A 20,968-nucleotide genomic window follows, 5' to 3' on the forward strand; every position below is an offset into this window, starting at 1 on the left:
AAATGGACTAAACATTCTTGTTTACTACAGATTTTCTGTATTGTTAATATTAAAATATGTACAATTTCGATATTTTGGCATTCATGTATATTTATTGGTTTTAATGCCTACTGAATGTTTGAATATGGTTGATCTGCTTTTCCCTCACTAATCACTTATCCTATATTGCACTTGACACTGACCTTGAAGAAGAGCGTCCGCTTGCGCAGGTCTACAGAACAGCATGAGCATGGACTTCTAAGTGTAAACTTGAGAGTGGAATGCCCCTGAAGGCGTTGAAGCTATGTGAGCTTTACACCACCTGTTCACCCTCTCTCACACTGTCCTGACGAGGCCGCTTTTAAATGAAACTACAGGGGCACAGGACAAACCTGCAGGTGTATCTGAGTAGACCGTATCGCAGACAAAGAATATAAATTTACTGGGCTGGCTGAATGTACGTTATTTGACTAACTGAAATAGCTAAAACTTGCTTTCTGTATAATTATTGTAATTCTTGTAAAAAAAAAAAAAATCAGGAAGATTTTACAAGCATGCGCTATTTCTACAAACCAATGGGTGCGTGCGTGTTACAATGCATTATATATTGTTTACTAGGTCCCAATTCACTCACAAACTCTGTAGCCTAGATGAAGTTATTATTACAATGTTAGTGTCTCCCACTTCTCAGACTACCATAAAGGCGCACCGAGTCCACGTAGACAAAGGGGTCAGTCGATGACTTTACGCACATATAGCAGACAGTTACAAGTCTACGACAGGGGGCGCAGTACAGTCCTCGTTTGGAATCGTGAGTCTGCCTCAGTCAACCTAACAGCCTCGACCGCGCTCGATATCAGCTACAACATGGTCCTCGACGTGGATTAATTTTTCTGAAGTGCGACTAGATCAGCCTCACAAAGACAAATTTACCATGTTTACCTGGAAGAGTGTCTCCAGCACGAGGACACCTGCGGTTAAGTAGCTCTGGGCGCAGCTCCTAAAATATGCAAAAAAGTGGATGTAAGGAAGAAAACTTCTACAGGTAGTATTAGTAGCCTATCTGACCTTACAGTGTTCTTTTGACTGATAACTACTACTCTATCCAAACGAGAAAGATCATCTCTTGACCCTTTTTACAGTAGGCTATTTATTTTAGTTTAGTTAATTGTCACTGCCTTGTATTCATAGCCCGTGTTTTTCTTATTTTGAAATAGCTACAGTTAAATAAGGTCATTTCAATTTGCTGTTAATCATTTGTATATTGTATCATTTATTGATATTTTTATTGACACTTAGAAATGAAGATTTGCAAATACATTTTAATTAACATGCTGAGATAGTGGTAGCGGTGGACAGGTCAGTAGGCAATAATTTGGGCGCTGAATTAGAAAAGTAAGCAAGCAAAATATTTGGGTAGGTATTGTATTATTTAGTCGTTTTTTTTTTTGTTTTTTTTTTTTTTGTTTGTTTGTTTTTTGATTATTTACTTTTAAGAGTTAGATTTTTTTTAAATTCCTAAATTACCTGAAAGGTAAGCTTATAATATATAATAATATATTAATACACACATGCATTCAGAAAAGCAGAAAGTTGTATGCAATTGCAGTTGTTGCTGCGCAATTTATCAGTGCAAGTTATCATGTTAATAATGTCCTTATTCCTTTTCTGAAATTCTTTTCCAAGCTACACCTATCTCGATGTGCCATGGGCAATAGAAAATATTTCTATATTACATAAGCCTTAGGAATAAAAGGTTTGCCTATAAAATACAGCGGTATAATGTATATTTCTTGTCCACACTTAGATGTCTGAATGTAGCTATGAAGGAGTGAGGCACAATGCCTTTGTCAGGTAAGTAGGTAATTCTATGCATCCTGTGAAGATGTTTTTGTTTTAATGGCCTCTCCTCCCCTGTTCTCTGTAGAGTGTCAGTTATTTTGCTTGTGCTTCATTCAGAGACACTAAAATGTCAGCATACCACAGATCACAGAAAGGTAAGGAGCAAATGGTGATAGAAACATGAAAACATTGACCTATTGTTTACATGACATTGTAAACACAAACTTTAATGCTTGTCCATTTTAACCTTAATATAGTTTAATATCAGCTTCACATTGTTCACAGTAACGTTAAGGTTGCCATGTTAGCTAAGAGTAAATGGCCATTCTTAATACCTTGCCTCTCTTGGGTCTGTAGACATTAATAATCATAAGGCCATCAGAAGATCACTAGTGAGAGGTTTAGGTTACACGTCTTGTTAGCATGTCTCCAAAGCACTTCCTGATCCTAAGGGCCACAAGCACCACAGTAAAACGGATGTCAAGATTTTTTTTTGAAAAGCACATTTAGAGCAGCTTACACTGTGCTTCTGTAATGACCTGTGGCTGACCCTGTAACTGACAGTGGCATTGCATTACAAAGGTTGAGGACAGAAGAAGGCTTTGAATAGCTGCACATGCTGATTGACAGGGGAAGACAGTTGTGCCAAGTCTCCCTACTGAGTATTCTCCATCCATCCACTAAAAGTCAGAGGCAGCTGAACCGTTACTACAGTGTGTTTGCATAGAGACTTTGCAGTGAATGAAGACAAAGTGGTCCTTAAAGAGCAGGATTTCCACGCAGCTCCATGGATAAAGTTATCTTGGCACAGGATCTCTGGGCAAGTTCCTCAGAGAGAACAGTGATTGCAGCTAATATGTTTCTGGTAGAGCTGCTCAGGGCAGAGTATAGTGAGAAGTGCAGGTAGACAACATAGTTAGGCAGACAAATCAGGCATCATTAGTATTAACTGCAACAGAAGTCTTCATGGAGAGCAGGAGGCATAGGGGAATGCCACACACATTTAAGGGATATTTATAGGATGAGATCACCGACTTGAATCTTTAAACTAGGCTGATCTGGTCATATCTGTCTATATGATCTTCTTGACAGGGGGTTTTACTGTGTCTGTGGCATTTATGTCCTTAATGGCTGCTGTTCATATATAGGTTCCCCATAGGGTGGTTCCACACCAGGAGACCAGAGCGGATCAAGGAAATGTTCCTGGCTCATGGGGAGCTTGGGGTCCATGGACCAGCTGCTCTCGGACTTGTGCAAAAGGGGTCCAGGAGCAAAGCAGGCCCTGTCTGCGTGTGTTCCCACATGAATATCCCTCCACCAGAACTAGAGCAAATCCACAGCAACCCGGTCATGTCATCAGCCCTGCAAACTACAACCCATTTGCGCCACGGCGACAGCAGCTCCCAGGGAGAGCTGAGGAAGCACAGAGTTTCCCAATCAAGAGCACACAGGTATACACAGGTCATATTACATTTTTTTTATTATTATTTAGTTCATTCAAAAGTAAAATAAACAATTTAAATTTTTCATTTGGTTGTTATCCTTTGAGTAATTTAGCAAACATGTGATCAATAGCTTTGCACCCTCTTTTTTTGGGACAATTGCACTGACTATGGGGTTAAAATTAAAACAATTAATGGAAAACAAACAAAAAAAATCTAAATGATTCCTTTTACCGTATAAATGAGTATAAATCTGAATACCTCTTAATATTTATTTTTAAGGCAAGGCCACATGGTCCCAGGGAGGTATGGTTATGGAAGAGCAACCTCTGTCCGTACCTCACATACTGATAAAAGCCAGGATGCAGGCAGGGGCAGCTCTCACAGACACAGACGCTCTCCTGAAGGAAACCTAAACTTTCAAGGCTCCAGGAGACAAGGTGATCGCCAGACTAACTACCCTGGCACTTCCAGAAGTCCCCAACAGTATGAGAGGTCCTTCATAAACCATAGACTGCCACAACAGCCCATGAACAACCCTGTATGGGCTCCTCTTTATCAGCCAGAAGGAGCTGGACCAGGACCTCAGGCAGAAAACAACCAGGAAATACAGCCAGGAAATCCACAACCAGAGAGACCTTATGACCCTTTACCTGTGTCCTTCTGCAATGGAGAGCATGCTCGCTACAAGATCTGTACCAATAGTGTAAGCCAACTAAATTTTTTACCAAATTATTATTTAGGTTTGTTCATATAATAATTTTTTTAATATACATTTTTCTTTCATATCATTATATATTTTGATTATACTATGTTACACAACATGTCTAAACATTCAAGTCAGGGGTCTCCAATGTTTTTCCTTCAGTAAGCTATCTTTACAAAACAAAAATTCTAGAGAGCTACAAATTTTAGCAGTTGCAAAAAATGTTGCATATATAACAGCCATGATAAGCCTTAGATGGGGAACAAGTTAGATCTCTATAAAACTAACAATTGTCCATTTATTAGTACACAAAGTTATGCATCAAAATGATACATTTACAATGGTAATTAATTCAATTTTACTTGTTCAGCACAGTATCTATAATTCAGAAATTATTTGGCGAGCTACTTGGAAGGGGGTGGAGAGCTACTGGTAGCTCCCGAGCTGCAGGTTGGAGACCCCTGATTTAAATCATATAACTGCTTGTCCCCACAAGCACATGTGTACTTTAACTCGTATTTTAATCATTGATGCATTTCTTAACTAGAAACTAGTTTTGTGCATCTATAAGGTCAGTTATACTGTAGCTTCTGTTCACTGTACATAGTGTTCCATGTCTTTTCATTTGATGCAAGACAGACCTGTACCTTGTTTAGACAATGACAGTATGGGAAACAGTCAGAGAGGTAGATCTTGCTGACATTGCAAATGCATAGTTTACACAGAGAGAGTGGCTTCAGATCTTAAATGATGATGACTTTATGGAAAGTGTATGTCTTTGCTTCAGGCCTGTCTTCCATCGAGCAGAACATTCAGAGCTGTCCAGTGTTCTTCTTACAACAGCAAGCCTTTCATGGGCAGACTGTATGAGTGGGAGCCTTTTAATGAAGGTAGGACTCAGCCTCAAATGACACTATGGTACAATTGCTGGACTGTTCCTGTAAATGCTATGTGTAGGCTGAATGATTCCCGATCTGTCAAACCTTAGAAATACAATTAAAGACTGAGGTGCAGTGTTCATTCAAGCATGCTCACCCTGACAACAATCAAAACACAATATGAAAAGCCATTTGTCTGAGATTGCTAATGGTAAGAACAGTTGCTGCAATAATATCTGGTTGAGGATGTGGAATTTAACTGACATATTGTGTGAATAAAATACCACACATTAACTGTGTGTAAAGTTTTATATTAACTGCTCCAATTGAACTAAACATAAATATGCATATGTTCAAATGTAATATTTTTCTATTTTTGTCAATAGCACCTGTCGAACAGCAGTGTGAACTCCATTGCCGTGCCGTTGGCTTCAGGTTCTACGTGCGACTGTCAAAGGCAGTGACTGATGGCACACCATGTGTACAAAATCATTCTACTGTGTGTGTGGCAGGAAAGTGCATGGTAAGTGCATGGATAGTAAAAAACTGAATGCTATGTTGGTTTAGACCAGAAGAGGGCAGTACAGAATAAGTGCTACAGTGATTAAAATACACAAGGTGTGTAGAGCATGAATTATGTTCTTTTGCTGCAAGTGGGCATGTTTAAATTAGTGCATTGACTTAAAGCTTTATACATTTCTAAGTACATTTCATCCAGTTTAAGACAGAAGGCATAAAGCGTGAAAAAAAGTGAGTAAGGGAAGATGAATGTAGCCCTATTATATATTTTCACTTAAAAAAGGCAAGCAAGTTACAACATGCAGGCTACATGTCTCCATGTTGGTTCACATTTTATAGTGGTAAAGGTGTCACAGTAACACTTTCCACCACAAACCCAAATGGTTCACATGAGAGCAGCCACTCCATTTAATACTTTCTATTTAATGACTCTAACAGAGGGATAGGTCAATGCCTGTCCACAGAGATCTGTGGTTCCTATCTAATGAGGGGGAAAAAATCTTACGAAAGCAGTGTTTAAATTTGCAACTGCATGATTAGCTCAGTAAGCTGGTAATAATAAAAAATAAGATAATACTTACATAATATGCAACTTATTTATGTCCTAAGAATTGAGTGGTCTTTTGGTGCTGTTTAAGAGGAGAATCCCTAGCTCCACCACAGAGCTAGAGTTTGTGTGGTCCACCTTGTTCTACTGTGACACCTTACTGCTAAATGAATAACTACCAAGGTCTGTCCATTAGACCCTTTGCCCTAAGTGTCATCCCAGCCATCTTCTCACATTTCCAAATTTAGTATCAGCGTTGCATTAGTCTATTCTTCCATCCCTTCTCCTTTCCTGTTTATAACAGAATAAAGTCATCATCACCAGGATGCTGCATTTGTAATTGGCTAATTGGCTGTAAATTGTTATTTCATATTTATTCAATTACATTCAGGCTGTAAATGTTGATCCTCGAAGTCCACCTAGGAGAAATGTTAAACACTTCTTAGGTGACCAACACTGTGCGAACCAACTGCAAACCACTAAATAGACTTGAATGTGGTCAAAGGGGCAATGAAAGAAAGATCCCCTTATAGTGGGAATTCCATTCAGCAGCTACATCTCTCTTTTATACTGAGGAAGTGCATTTGAGAAGGGTGTGTGTATTTTTAAAGGGCGATCACTGACCACACAGTTCTCTGCAGGCGGTGGTGGGCCCCACTGAGGGTAGAATCTATGTAGACTGGGACTATTTTACACCCTGGAGAGGGGTTGTGCTGCTCCCTCTGCACAGCTGATGATGAAATATAGGAAAACCAACTATGAAAGCTTAAGTTGTTATTGTTTATCTTTCCTTTCGTTCTTGGTTATCCACTGTAAATCATCCTATTGCGCAGTGATTCTTTTATTGATTTGGCACATGTTCACTCAGTGTATCTACTGTATATCTGAAAAAAAATTTGCTTCCTTAAGCTATAATTTGTTAAATGTAAATTTGTATTACATTTTTGTTCATGTGCTACTGCTGGCATGAAAGCTATCATAACATATCATGCATTTTGGCTTGAGCCATTCTCATCAAACAGCATTCAAACCACTCCTCACGGCTCCGTTCATGACAGCTGCATCTGGTTTGTACATTCCCTGCTGTGGTGGACAGGCAGACTTGTTAAAAAGGGGATGAGTGCTTTGATATATAGCCTTCTTGGCACATCACTAGTGGAGATACCTCAATCATGTCCATGTCACAGCTAGTTTTGAGTTTTTCATTTCAGTGCACAGATTGCTTTTCTATCAATAACTGCATTTGAAAGGTCCTGTATATATGGGATTTGCATTAAAGTCATAAAAGATATTTAGAAAGTTGTATTAGTTTCTTTATCAAAGTAACAATTCTCATTAGGGCTGCACAATATATTGCAATTAAATCAAAATCACAGTTTGATTTGGCACAATTATCAAATTGCAAAGGCTGAATTTATTTAGATAGTAGAATTTTTGTGCATCCCTATTATTACTCTCCTTAGGTTGCTAAAAGAAACTTACATTTAAGTTTGTTTTGTTGTAGATATTATTGATAAATGTAGGAAAAATAAAAATAATGGATCTAGTATATCAAAATAATAATAGCAAATTTTTGATAATCACTTGTAACCTAAATTGACCTTATTATGCTAAAAATGTGTCTTCAAATGTAATGCCAAGTCTTTGGAATTTGTTACACAGGAATGTCAGAGGTCAGGTTCAATCTTAGAGCAGCACTTGTGAAGCAATATTTTGGTGAATGGCACTTGTTAGGGCACCTGTCTAAAATACAATCACTTGTTGGATCTTTAATAGTCAAATGAGCTCTTAAGTCATGTTGTATATTCTTAAGGGGGTTAAGAAGATGAGATGAGACTGAGTTTGAGTCCTCTTTCATTATGATGCATTGTAGAATTAGGTTTAGCACTTGAGCATTTGTGAATCTCTTGACTGACAGTTTGTGCTAATTGGTCAACTTACTTAACTTGTGGAGGAGGTGTGTTTGGGTGGACAGAGAAGTCCTGGACAGATTTATGAGAGGACACACATGTAGCGTTCTATTTTTAGCACTTAGTGGTCACTCGGGTCTTCCTCAGACAGACGCCTGTTGACAGTGGCTGCTTGCTGGGTGGCTGTCTCTTGACCAGACACTTAGAGGACATTATACTCTTTACATTATATCATTTTGTTTGTAATGTCAAGGATCCAGTGTTCTTGTTTCACTGTAGGTTGGCCATTATTTGAGAATTGGATGAGTTTAAGGATGGGAGTCTCAATCCAGTTTTGTTGTATTGTGTTGGGCTTTGGATAATATGTGTAATTGGGCTTGAAAAGTAAATGTCTTAACTGTGTCTGTCCAAACACTTTTGTGAACAGGTATGGCTGATGATGGTAAACAACATTTTTAAACATGGCAAAATGCATCCTTTGATTTCACCCTTCTTCACCCATCCCCATTTATGAGGATGGGGATGATAGATTATTATTAATTAATTAATTTTTTTACTGAAGCATATCTTCAATAAAATAGAATATAAAATAAAAGCTAGAAAAAGCTTTACCTTGGTGTCAAAATGTTGTTTGATTTTAGCATTGTGGCAACATCACCATACCACTTTTGAAGCTTGTCTTACAGTTCATGCACTTTACTGAAACCTTGATAACGACATTAACATGCACATTTGAGCCCATTTCTGGTAGTGATTGCAACAAAATTGTCTGATTAGATTCCTTTTTATTATAATCGTCCATCCCTATTTTTGTCTTATAACTAACCACGTGGTTAATATAAATGGCGTTACGCCCAAAGCTCCTCTTGTAAGATATGGTTCATGTATGATCAGAGCATTAGTCCAGTGTTGTGTAGGCGGTTCAGCGAGAAAGATGGCTCTATCTCAGCCACACCTTGCACTTCCTGGCTCCGATTGTCATTGCACCTGCTTTCTACATTTCCCCTTCCTCCGCTGCAGCATTCATACCTCCTTTACTTAAATACATTACAGTCAGGGGACCTACATGCCTGGCCTTGCTTACTAATATGTATCCCAGATGCACCAAAATCATCCTTTCTTTTCCAACTTTCTCCCTCTGTATGTTGATGCAGTTGATGCATTAAACAGAATCTGGCCAAATTAAACTGAGATTTTTTTTTTCTTTAACACTTGAAATGGTGCAATAAAAATAATACTTATATTGCAATCTGTAAGAACAGGGCAGTAGTTGAATGTAGGGAGGATGTGTCTTGCAGATTGCAACATTACAGGAGCGCTGAGCCCACCTGCTGGAGAGCATGACTCGGACGTGTGTGGGTTGGAGTCCTGAAAATGAGGCGCCTGCTGAAGTCTATGTACCTTCAGAACTGACCTACTTGTTCTGGCAGACAATGCCCCTACAGTGCTTGGGATGGTCCATCTGGCCCTGTCAACCCCACATTGTGCTACTTTCAAAAATGCGAACAGTTAGAATCAGTAAATGTCTCAACAGCAGTGTTTAGTTCAAGAATATATAGTTTTGTTTACTTTTTTGCTTTTCCCCAACTATTAGTGTATTGCTAAAAGTTATTTGGTGACAAAAGCCTTATTTCGCAAAATAAACACAGCAACCACATGTCATGTTTTGTGTTGGAGAATTACTGTTTATCGTTACAATAAAAAGAGGCCTCAGAATAAGTTTACTGTGCACTTAGTATAAGACTGGATATACCTCTTTTGAGCCTGTTGCACTTGTCAGGGATCCAGAAGGACTTAGCCACGCCACGCCAGTTGCAGGTGTGCACATAGTTGTTATTTGCATTCAGCAGCTTTACTTCATCTGTAAAACATCTTAACTGAATATCTGAAAAAGTGTCAGAGTGTGATTAATAGTGCCAACATTATTATAGAGTGAATAGTTGGCATCTGTAGAGCGACATAACTTGTTGTGCGTGTGAGGGCACACATAAATCTGAACTCCCAAGCCTCCCAGAAGCTGTTAATTTTACTAGAGGAGGTGAGCTTTAGCTGCGTGTTTAAAACATTGCAAGTTTGCAACTAGTAAAACCTATGTGAATTTGTAATCTACTAATCTACTAATCTAATGAAATTTAGACATCTGTTTTAATTAGGGCAGTATCTAATCTCTAGATACAGCCCAAATTAAAAGGTGTGCTCTAGAATGTAGCATTATTCAATTTTTGTTAACTTATTCTTCTTTCACTTCTGTCTAATTCAGAAAACAAGACATCTTTCCGTGTTGAAAATATGACACGAATGAGTACCTCACCTGTCATGTGCCTTTGTATGAGAAAATCTACAGTGTGACTAAAGAATAAAAAGCCCTCCTTTTATTTTAATCAGGGGAAACACAACAGAGTTGACCTTCCATTGTTTTTGATAGGATACTTTCTTTCCTCTGCAGCTGTTTTACTGTCCTGTTAAAGTAGTGGCCAGAATGTCCTCCCTGACTTTGAGTTTACTGTCAGCAGTAGCTCTCTGCCTGCTTTCTCCCTGCTATTCATTTCTCCTCTCCCTTTGCCTCCACTAAAAAAGCCCTTTCCCCAGATCCCCTGCTGCACCTCCCCCTGCTCAGTTTACAAGGGGGGCTCGTACAGATCAGGTCTGTACTCAAAGAGTTTTTTGGCATTCTCCATACTACGAGGGCGAGGAAGAGGCTGTTGGAGGCAGCTACTAGCCCTGGCAGAAGGCAGACGGGCTGGTCAAACATTTGTGTGACCACATCAGAGAATGCTGTCAGGGTTGGCTCTTCTGCTGCTCGCCTGTCTCCACATGCGTGTGCAGGGGAAGCTGCGGACACAGGTAGAACAACTCACTTTGATCTCACCTGGAGGACCATGGATTTTTTTTTTTTTAAAGTCTTATCTGATGTGCTTTCAAAATGTTGAACATTTATATATTAATATGTGGAACGCCTCCTTCTTTTGTTCTGATACTGTGGCCAAAAGTTAAGTCTTGTTTTGTTGGTTTGCTTGATTGGTATGAATGGGTTTCTTTATCCACAAAACTTTCCCAGGTACTATCTCTCTTAATGGAAAAGTCATCAAGATGTTCAATTCTGTTGAGGATGCTGTTTCAACTTGTCACTACAGGTTTCACTTTAGTCCATGCGCAATTACTGATGATTACAATTTGGACAAGTAAATCTTACCAGGTATTCATTATTATAATGTCTTTATTTTACTCATGCCAGCTGTGATTTATTTGATGGTTAAAAGCAGATTTTTTTAAGCCAACATGTTTATTTCTTCAGTGTGTCATGTTCAAAAAGACAAGTACAAAACTCTAATAATGGAATGTGTTTTTTCCCCCTAATTTTTCATCTCTGCTTTTCTCACTATTCTTGTAACTTGCTCAGTGCTGAATCTATAGCATTAAGTATAGAGCAGTAATGTCAAGAGAAACCTTTGCATTTAATGGGTATAATAATGTTCAATGCTATTTCTGATTTTACAAGCTTGGGCCTTTTATGAAGCATGCCCTTTGCCCCAGACTGTAAGAACAACCTGCGATGTGAATCAGGCTTCTTTTAACTGTCTGGCTTCTTCACTTTAGTTCTATATCTCATTTAACAACTTGGCTGCATGGCCGCACATCTAAATGTCTCTATGGTGTGGAAATATAGAGTTATAAACACTTCAAATGTGAAATGAAATTTTACAGATATATTTGCATCTTGATCTAAACCTTGAGTATTGAAAGTATGCATCACTTCCATAACATCTTCAAAATAAGTTCCAGTTACAGTCAAAATATATAACATTGCAGTAAAATACTGATCAAGTCATAAAAATTCAAATACTACTACTACTACTACTACTACTACTAATAATAATAATAATAATAATACTAATAATAATAATAATAATAATACACTAATAGACAATATTAAACACTCATTCTCACCTGTTCTTAAGCATCAGTTTGCCCTGGCACCTGCATTTAGCAATTTCATTTTGTGATGTAATTTTGTCTCCTCGCCCCGTGTAGGCAGAGGTGCTGTTTGTTTTGGTTCTGTTTGTGTTTTTGTCTGTATAGCTAAGTGGTTTCTGGTGTGTGTGAACCGTTTTTTTTTCTCATAGACACATGTAGTAGTCTGAACCCAGTATCCACATCACCTGTTTGAACAGCAGGTTACTTTTATTACAGCTATGAGTTCAGTTATGGACTGCTGATGTAAACAATTCTATTTTAACTATGCTGTAATTTATAACTACTCTCTCTGGCTCTTGATCGTGATTTTTACTATAGTATGTTGAATTTGCTATGTACACAACTGTGATATATGAATGAAATATGAATACTAAATAATCAATACGGTAATAATTAATGCATTTTTTGTACTTTCAGAGTCCAGGCTGTGATGAGTATCTTGGATCTGGAAAGTCCCTTGACAGATGTGGGGTTTGTGGAGGTGATAACACCACTTGTAGACTGGTCTCTGGAGTGTTCAAACATAGTCTGTCAAAGATGGGCTACCATAAAATAGTAGAAATCCCAGAAGGAGCCACCAAGATCAACATCACAGAGATGGCAAAGAGCCGAAACTACCTCGGTGGGTATACTTTGTGTGATTCATAACACTCGCTAATAGTAACCTTTAACCATGCTTAATGTGCTTTAAAAAGGAATGTCTAGGTTAAAAAATATATATGTGGATATTGTTGTTTTGATAATGCAAGATTAAGGTACCATAATTTACATCCAAGAGGCATACAGTGGATTCAGATTTTTTATTGCCTCTTTAATAGCTTCTTGAAAGATAAGCCATGGAACCAGTGGAAAACATTTTAAAGAATTTTCCTTTAGATCTTGCATTATAAAAAAGGTTCCACTCTCTAAAAGTACAAGAAAAACATGTTTTCAGCTCTTCGAAGTAGATCCGGGCGATCCATTATTAATGGAAATTGGGCCATCGACCGACCAGGAAAGTATGAAGGAGGTGGAACCATGTTTACTTACCGTAGACCCAATGAAATCAGTAGCACCACAGGAGAGTCCTTTGTGGCAGAGGGACCCACCAATGAAATTTTGGATGTTTATGTAAGAATATTTTTTTCTAATCTTGGGGATTTCTTTTGATATTAGGATTTTTTATTGTGCATCATTACTGAAAATATGAATGTTATTTTAGATGATTTTTCAGCAGCTAAACCCTGGAGTTCTTTATGAATACATTCTTCCCTTTGAGAAAACAGATCCACGGTCTAACAACAAACAAGAAGGTAAGCAATTTTTCTCTAATCAGACAGTTCCATCTTTAGTCTTTTACCTACCAAAGGGGTAATAGAACTAGAAAACGAATGCATTTTCTATGTAGCTTAGAGTTGTCTTGCTGGTATTTCTTATCGTGTTTATCCATTTGTTATTATTTTCTTTTCTTCACAGGCAATGGTTTGAATAGAGAGGGTGGATTCAGCCACCATAACAATGTTTTTCCGCACAGCAGAGAGGGTGAAGAAATAGGAAGGTATTCTCCACGTCTCCCTGACAACCAGGTAACTGCTGTTCTGCCACCAAGACAGGACAGAGAGTACAGCTGGAAACTGGCTGGTTCTACAGAGTGCAGTGCCTCCTGTGGGAAAGGTCAGGAAAGACAATCTTTGTTCATTTTTAATATAAAGTGTAGAATGCATTCATTAAAAAATCTTTTCTGTCAGGTTTTCGATACTCTGTCTTTCACTGTGTCCACCACCGAAAGAACCTTCATGTATCTGATACTTTATGTGACACCAGCCACAAGCCTAGTGCACAAGAAGAGGCCTGTAACTTGCAGCCCTGCCCAGCATTGTAAGAAATTTTAGACTGGTATTTTATCACGTGTACCTCAGATTATGAATTTAACAAATTCTTACTGAATTCTGAACAAAGAACAATCAGTGAACAAATTTACAGATGCCATATACATTTAATATAACAGATTGCGTTGAAAAAAATACACAGGGCAGAGGCTTATATTGCCCATCTTACAATTTTATGTCCTTTCCACTGAGAGCTTTGGTTGAATAATGACACCACTTTCTGAATCAATTGTTAAACCTTGGTTCATTTGGAGTAACAGAAAAGTCATTCAGCTTTTTGGCAGTTTTTGATTAATGTGGTGGGTAGGCTCAGTAATTACAGACAAATAAAGTATCAACCAGAAGAAAAACTATGCAATCTCATTAAAAAACAATAAAAAATATATATATATATAGAATAGAATTCTGATGTGTCCTTCAGCTCAACTTGAAGTATTTGTAAATTAAGTGTTCTACAATGTTGTGACATCATGTGAACTCAACCTGATGTGTCTTTTTCAGCTGGGATATTGGGGAATGGTCAGAATGCAGCAAGACCTGTGGCCTTGGTATGCAGCAAAGACAAATCCTTTGTCGGCAAGTATATGCCAACCACACTCTCAATGTGCACATGAGCCGCTGTCAACACCTGGAGCGCCCAGAAACAACAAGCACCTGCCAGATGAAGATCTGCAGTGAGTGGCAGATACGCTCAGCATGGTCTCCTGTAAGTCAAAGCATACACATTGGAATGTTTAATTGATTTAACTGGTTGGACATGTGTATATTCATGTCCAGATTTGCAAGAGTAACTAAACTCTTACTGGAGTAATGAATGAATCTTGTGATCTGTGTTGCACCAGTGCTCAGTTCCATGTGGGCTGGGACAGAGAACTCGGGAGGTGCACTGTGTCAGCAATGTGGGAGACATTGTACCAGATGATGAGTGCAACATGCACCTGCGGCCTGTTCATGTGGAGAACTGTGATTCAGGACCCTGTGCCAAGAGCTGGTTCTATACTGAGTGGGGAAACCGGGTAATGTGTAAAGACCAAATTATATAATGGTTTTTCCAGAGCTGTGTCCTGCTTCTGACATGTTTTACCTAATGGATGTTATTTGTTATAGCATCTTGTCCTATATTAAGGTTGTATGTGTTTTCACAGTGCTCAGCTGAATGTGGGATGGGAGTACGTACCAGGGGAGTGCTCTGCCTGACCAACCACATTACCAGTCTTCCTCTGGAGGGCTGTGGCAGCGAGCGACCCCCAGATTCTCAGGTGTGCAACAATGGGCCATGTGAGAATGGCTTTGAATGGTTCACTGGCCCCTGGAGTCAGGTACAAGCACATAATGACTAAAATAAGAAGCTGTCTGTTGAAGTTGAGTACAGCGACTTAGAAATCAGCTTTGCATTTTCTCTTATTATATATGATTCAGTGTTCTGTAGAGTGTGGCACAGGTAGCCAGCAGAGGTCAGTGGTGTGCCTTATGAAGTCAGATGAAGGATTCACTATCGTGCCTCCTTACGAATGCTCCTCTTTGGAGCGACCGCTGAGCCAGCAGAGCTGTAAACTTAAAGCGTGTGGGGCCAAATGGTACCACACTGACTGGAGTTCAGTAAGTTCCATTAATAATCTTGTCTTCATCTATGTCAATGGAGTGAATGTACATTCAGTTTCACTCTGACTTTAAACTCATTTCAGTGTTCAAAAACGTGTGAGGGAGGTTTCCGAGTGCGTGAAGTCCGCTGTTTGTCTGATGGCATGCTCTCCAGTGAAAAGTGTGATGAAACCATTAAACCAGAAGTTAAAGAGGACTGTAACCCTGAGCCCTGTATACCTCACAAAGGTCAGCTGCCTTTCCATACGATTGTATATTGGTAAAGTTGTGCCAACAAGGATGTTTGCTGTCATTATTAGTCCAATGGACAAAACAGATTAAAGTGCATTTGTTTCTTTGCAGATGATAAGTGCAGGGACAAGTATTTCAACTGCAACGTGGTGGTCCAAGCTCGCCTTTGTGTGTATGATTACTACAAGACTACATGCTGTGCATCTTGTTCAAGAGTGGCTCACAGACTATCGCATCACAAGAGCCGTAGCTAGCCAGCTCTAACAGAGGCCTCAAACTTAATGGAAAATACACTGCTGGCACTCCAGAGTGGGTTGCCTATTGTGGACAGTGGTTTCTGTGCTCATTGTGGAAACTGTAGAAATATTGACCACATGATGACGTGGCTGTCAAACACAGAATAAGCGGGACTATTCAAGAGCATAGCATAGAGAAAAACTAAATGCTATAGCATTTTCAGGAGCTACGCTTTACTCTAGACTTTCTAGTTGTGTATTACTGAGAAAGTAGTTTGGTACTGCTTGGACCAACAGGTGAGACCAACAGACAGAATCAGTTGGTAGTAGGCTCTCCAAATCCAGTAGCATGGGTAAAAATGTATTTTACTGCTATGAGATTCTGCCGAAGCTTCATGATAATGTCATGATATTTATTTGATATAGCATAGTTTTTACAATAGACTGTAGCCTATTGTGGAAATACTACTTTTAAAAAAAAATTACCCAACAATCACTGTCATATGGAAAAAGAATAGGGCTAGTGCACTAGGCTACACAGTAGATCAGGGGTCTCCAAACCTGTTGCTCAGGACTTACCAGTAGCTCTCCACCCTGTTTCAAGTAGCTCACTAAGGTATTTCAGATTTATGCCATTGTGCTGAATAATAACAAAAAAATGGTTAATTACATGCCTGTTACCATGGTAAATGTGCCATTTTGAAGCACACTTTGTGAATTAATAAATAGACAAGGGTTTAGGTTTTATAGTTTTCTAACTGTACCTCAAGGCTTGTCCTCTTTCTTATAATCGTCTCAATTTCTTGCAACTAGAGAATGAGTAGAGTAGCTCTCTGGCATTTTCGTTCTGTAACAGTAGGAAAAATGTTGGAGACTCCTGCAGTAGACTATATATATATATATATATATATATATATATATATATATATATATATATATATATATATATATATATATATATATATATATATATATATATATATATATTAGTTATTTTTATTTGGCTACGGGATGGGAAACATCCCAATATTTAACACTTTGCCACTTTGCACAAGGTGAAGAGCCAGTGTAAAATTTACCACTTACCACAAATACCCTATTTTTATCATTTTGTATTTAATCTCTTCCATGAGAAAAAGAAACACATGTGAGACACAGGTGGTATAGTGAAAGGTAGTCATGGGTGTGTGTAATTGCTTTTAACCATAGACTGTATATATAAATTATATTATAAAAAATATTCATATAATTTTCTTATACAGTCTGTGCTTCTAAGAACAAATGTATTTTAGACAAAGGGGCTTGAAATTCATACTTTGTAAATGTGAAAATATCCAGTTATTTTTATATTTTGGATCAACATCACATCAGACACTGATGATGCTGCTCCTTACATTACTTAAGATTTAATTACATTTTTTTCCATAATGTCCAAAGTAAAGTTGAACATTTTTCACTTTTTATATTTATTTTTGTACTTAAATATCCAGGTCTAACTGTACATGAAACTTTTTGTGCAAAGTTAACCCCCAACCAATAAAAAATGGTGTCTGATGTCTGAGAGAAGTATACTTGAGTTTCAAATATATTTTTAAAAGACAGTTTTTGCTTTTATGTATAAACTTAATGTTACTTTTTTTTAAATTAAAGCTGTAGTTTATATATATGAACATCTTTATACAGCCATATATGCTAGCCCATTTGCAGCTTTAGCCAACAGAAAGCAAGCGCTTTACCCACTAAATAACGTAGGCTACATTTCATGTACATTTCATGTACATTTCATGCAAAAGCGAGTGCCACATTAACTCAGTATTGATTTAGTATTTTTCATTTATCAAAGATGGGATTTATTTTTTTATTATTTTGTTATTTAATTATGTATTTGTCCATAAACATCAACGCCCCCTTTCCCATAAAGCCGTGGGACAGCAAGGCGCAAAAATATAAAACAAGAAATCAAACATAAGCCAAACACAAGCCAAACTATTTTTAATTGTATGAGAATTAAGACTACTAATGCTAATACACTTTGTTTACTTTTACTTTTCTTTGTAAAAGAGTATACTAGCAAGCTGAAAGAAATGTGACAACTATGAATCAAACCTGACAATAGTATATTTTAAGTATTATACTTAACTATATTCTGAAGTCTGCTTTATTTACGTGGCATCCATGGTCGCAGTTTGGGGGTTACCGTAACTTGCGTATAAGTACGCGGATTACAGTATACACACAGGCAAAGGTTATGTGTGATTGCTAGAAGTTGTGATCATGGATGTCACTTTTGGGCCGGCAACCAGTGATACGAAGCATACAAATTGTTTGCTTTTTGTTATTATTTGTTTATTTATTTAGCCAAACATAAATAAATAAGCATGTGGGGGTTTTTTTGCACTGAAAAACATGGTTCCTTATTCTGGGAGGGCTGGCAGTACCACAAATTTGACTTGACCTTGGCCTTGAGGAGAGCCTGCTCTTGCCTGTTTTTTTTTCCATAGAAATGTTGCTCCTTTAACTATAATATTTTCCATGAAGACTGTAACAAATACATTTTATTTAATCAGCGATACCTGGTTTAATGCTGGAACTCACTAATAGACTATGTGTTATACAGTTTTAATGCACAGCTCTTTAGTTGTTTAATTCTTACATAGTTTTGAATTTAAATGGGTTTGAATGACATTATGAATATTAAACCACCTTTCCATCTCGCATTCCATTTTTCCAGGTTTTACATTCTTCAACCTACAGAGGAAAGGCATATTGTATTGGATCACAAAGTTTACTTACATTGCTACAACAGGCCTAGTTTGCTTGTACTGTTTTAAGAGATCTGGATTTGAGATTTCAATAAATCAGTGCAATAAGTGTCCCATTAGTTGTCAGTGTGTGAGAAAAGCAGTGTGGCCTTCACTGGAATTCCTGTTGATGCAGTGGAGGACCTACAGTTCCATATCAGTCTTTAGCAGATGGCTGTGGAAAGTTATATCATTTGGTCAGATATTTAAACTTAGTTTAGTTTTGTTTATTTGAAATTTCTTTACATTTAGTTTACATTACATGCGTCCATAAAAACATACATAGACCAAAAAGAGTAGGCTTAAGCAATTATTTATTGCCACATACTCCCATACAGTCACATGCTAACAAAGTACCCCTTTGTCTCTGAGTTACACTTAAACCTTTTTGCCATTTTTCCTCATATTTGTAAAAACTTACCATTCCACTATGACTAGGTATAGGAAGGTGTTGTTCACTTGAAAGCTGAATACAAATAAATCAGCTCCTAAGACAAGCCATAATTGACACTGTGACCTACACTTCTTACACACTTACACACTGCTTATTTCCTGAAAGGAGGCTTCTCGTGTGACGTCTGTGTTCACTCCCCCCTTTTGTCGAGAGAAAGCTAATACATTAGACAAAGGATTTATGACTAATAAAACAAGCTCATAAATAGAGAAAAAAGATTTTATACCAGAGTAAGAAGGAGTGCTTCTCCCAGGATCTACAACACGTCAGCAATGTATGGAAATTATAAAGACAGTGTCAAAAGCATGCCTCTTTTTGGTGATGATATACATCGATCACAGCTGCAAGGCTGTACACAAAGAATTAATTTCAGCAATGTGAGTCTGTAACTCTGTTACAAAACACTGCTGAAAAAATTTGAAAAAAATTCAATGGTGGCACAAAAGTAAATATCTGATCAAATCATGTCATTAAGTCAGGTAATCATAGAATGAATACATGACTGCTTGATGAACATTAGTGAAAATAGTTTAGATAGTATCTCACTCTCAAAACAAAAAGAATGGAATTTTTGGAGTCTACATCAATGGCCCCAACAGTCAGCCTCAGTCACTCCAAAGGCCCAGTGAAAGAAAGACTCCTGCAGAACTAACACATTTAACACCAATGTCAGAACAAAAGGAGAAATTTTATTTGTCAACTGGACAAACGTTTATTTGGTCAAATACATTACAGCTCCTCCAAGCTGCATCTTCAGTTCTGGTCAGACACTGGTGGACACTGACTTATATTTGTCTGAAGGAAGGTGCTAACTACACTAAGTAAACTACTCCTATTATGGCGGCATGGTGGCTGAGTGGCTAGCACTCATGCCTCACAGCAAGAAGGTTCTGCGTTTGATCCCCGGGTCGCCCGGGCCTTTCTGTGTGGAATTTGCATGTTTCTCCCCCGTGTCCCTCCGGGTGCTCCGGTTTCCCCCATCAACCCAAAACATGCTGCATAGGTCTCCATAAACAGTTGATAGTCAAGGTCAGTTAAATACAATCAATTCAGTCATTGTGTCCTTAGGCAAGACACTTCGCCCAATTTGCCTAGTATGAAAGTGGTGTGTGAGTGGGTGGTGGTCAGAGCAGAGGGACTGATGGTGCCGAGTGGCATGGCAGCCTTGCTTCTGTCAGTGTGCCCCAGGGCAGCTGTGGCTACAATAGCAGCTTACCATCACCAGGGTATAGAGTGAATGAATAATGCTGAATGAATGCTAAATGAAAAATGCTGAATAAAGTGTAAAGTGTCTTTGGGGACAGAAATGTCTGTGAAAGTGCTATATAAATAAAGACTTACTTACTATTATTAGCTAGGTCTACTCAACTGGGATTTTTTTTGCATAATCATTCAGGGCCATAATTGGGTGCTTTCACATCTCTGGGCCTGACTTGGCTATCCCTATGGCTTCCTTTGTGTGTTTTGATTTAGGTTTGGGGTTGGAGTTTTAAATAGGAGATAGAGTGCTCCATTTCTGTTTAAGGAAGGGTTCTCTCTCTCTCTCTTTTTTTTTTTTTTTAACAAAAATAGCTTCTTTACCTAAGAAGTGGCCCGTGACTCAGTGTAGCTCAGTAGCTAACTAGTAGCTATAGGGTGTTAGTTTCGGAGTAGTTTCAGTGTAGTTAGTTCCTTCCTTCAGGCAAATATAAGGCAGCATCCACCAGCGTCTGGCCAGAACTGAAGAAACAGCTTGGATGAGCTGCAAAATGTATTCGCCCAAAGAAACTTTTGTCCAGCTGACAAACTTAATTTCTCCTTTTGCTATGGATTCTACCCGGGCAACTGAGGGATTTTGCACACACCAATGTCAGAGTTACATTTTAAGCATGCCTATGTTAAGTCTTACCTGTTTGAAGAGGAGGTCGTTGTCTGTGCAGTACCTCTGTTTCTGCTTTTCTCCCTGCAGCAGCACCAGGCTCTGTGACTCCATCTTTGG

The 20,968-nt window shown here is 38.3% G+C and overlaps 1 protein-coding gene across 1 annotated transcript; it reads left to right on the forward strand.

The window, feature by feature from the left end:
- The first annotated feature begins 1,786 nt into the window (after nucleotides 1-1,786).
- LOC110175350 (thrombospondin type-1 domain-containing protein 4) lies at nucleotides 1,787-15,946 on the forward strand. Its single transcript, XM_055154837.1, has 17 exons — nucleotides 1,787-1,833; nucleotides 1,907-1,976; nucleotides 2,970-3,272; nucleotides 3,826-3,969; nucleotides 4,757-4,859; nucleotides 5,234-5,370; nucleotides 12,216-12,420; nucleotides 12,733-12,908; nucleotides 13,000-13,090; nucleotides 13,254-13,451; nucleotides 13,526-13,655; nucleotides 14,168-14,372; nucleotides 14,509-14,682; nucleotides 14,812-14,985; nucleotides 15,086-15,265; nucleotides 15,352-15,496; nucleotides 15,611-15,946. The coding sequence occupies exons 1-17, from the start codon at nucleotides 1,787-1,789 to the stop codon at nucleotides 15,751-15,753; spliced, it is 2,625 nt and encodes an 874-aa protein (XP_055010812.1). The 3' UTR covers nucleotides 15,754-15,946.
- The last annotated feature ends 5,022 nt before the right edge of the window (nucleotides 15,947-20,968 follow it).

Source organism: Boleophthalmus pectinirostris, unplaced genomic scaffold (genome assembly GCF_026225935.1).
Source record: "Boleophthalmus pectinirostris isolate CB_2022bp ecotype Guang Dong unplaced genomic scaffold, ASM2622593v1 HiC_scaffold_19, whole genome shotgun sequence".
Lineage (NCBI taxonomy): Eukaryota > Metazoa > Chordata > Actinopteri > Gobiiformes > Gobiidae > Boleophthalmus > Boleophthalmus pectinirostris.

Excerpts from the sequence above, each read along its gene's own strand:
- LOC110175350 (XM_055154837.1), top strand. The coding sequence starts at position 1,787 with ATGTCTGAATGTAGCTATGAAGGAGTGAGGCACAATGCCTTTGTCAG. Across the intron at positions 1,834-1,906 it reads AGGCACAATGCCTTTGTCAG|AGTGTCAGTTATTTTGCTTG; the intron begins GTAAGTAGGTAA and ends TGTTCTCTGTAG. Across the intron at positions 13,656-14,167 it reads TTGCAGCCCTGCCCAGCATT|CTGGGATATTGGGGAATGGT; the intron begins GTAAGAAATTTT and ends TGTCTTTTTCAG.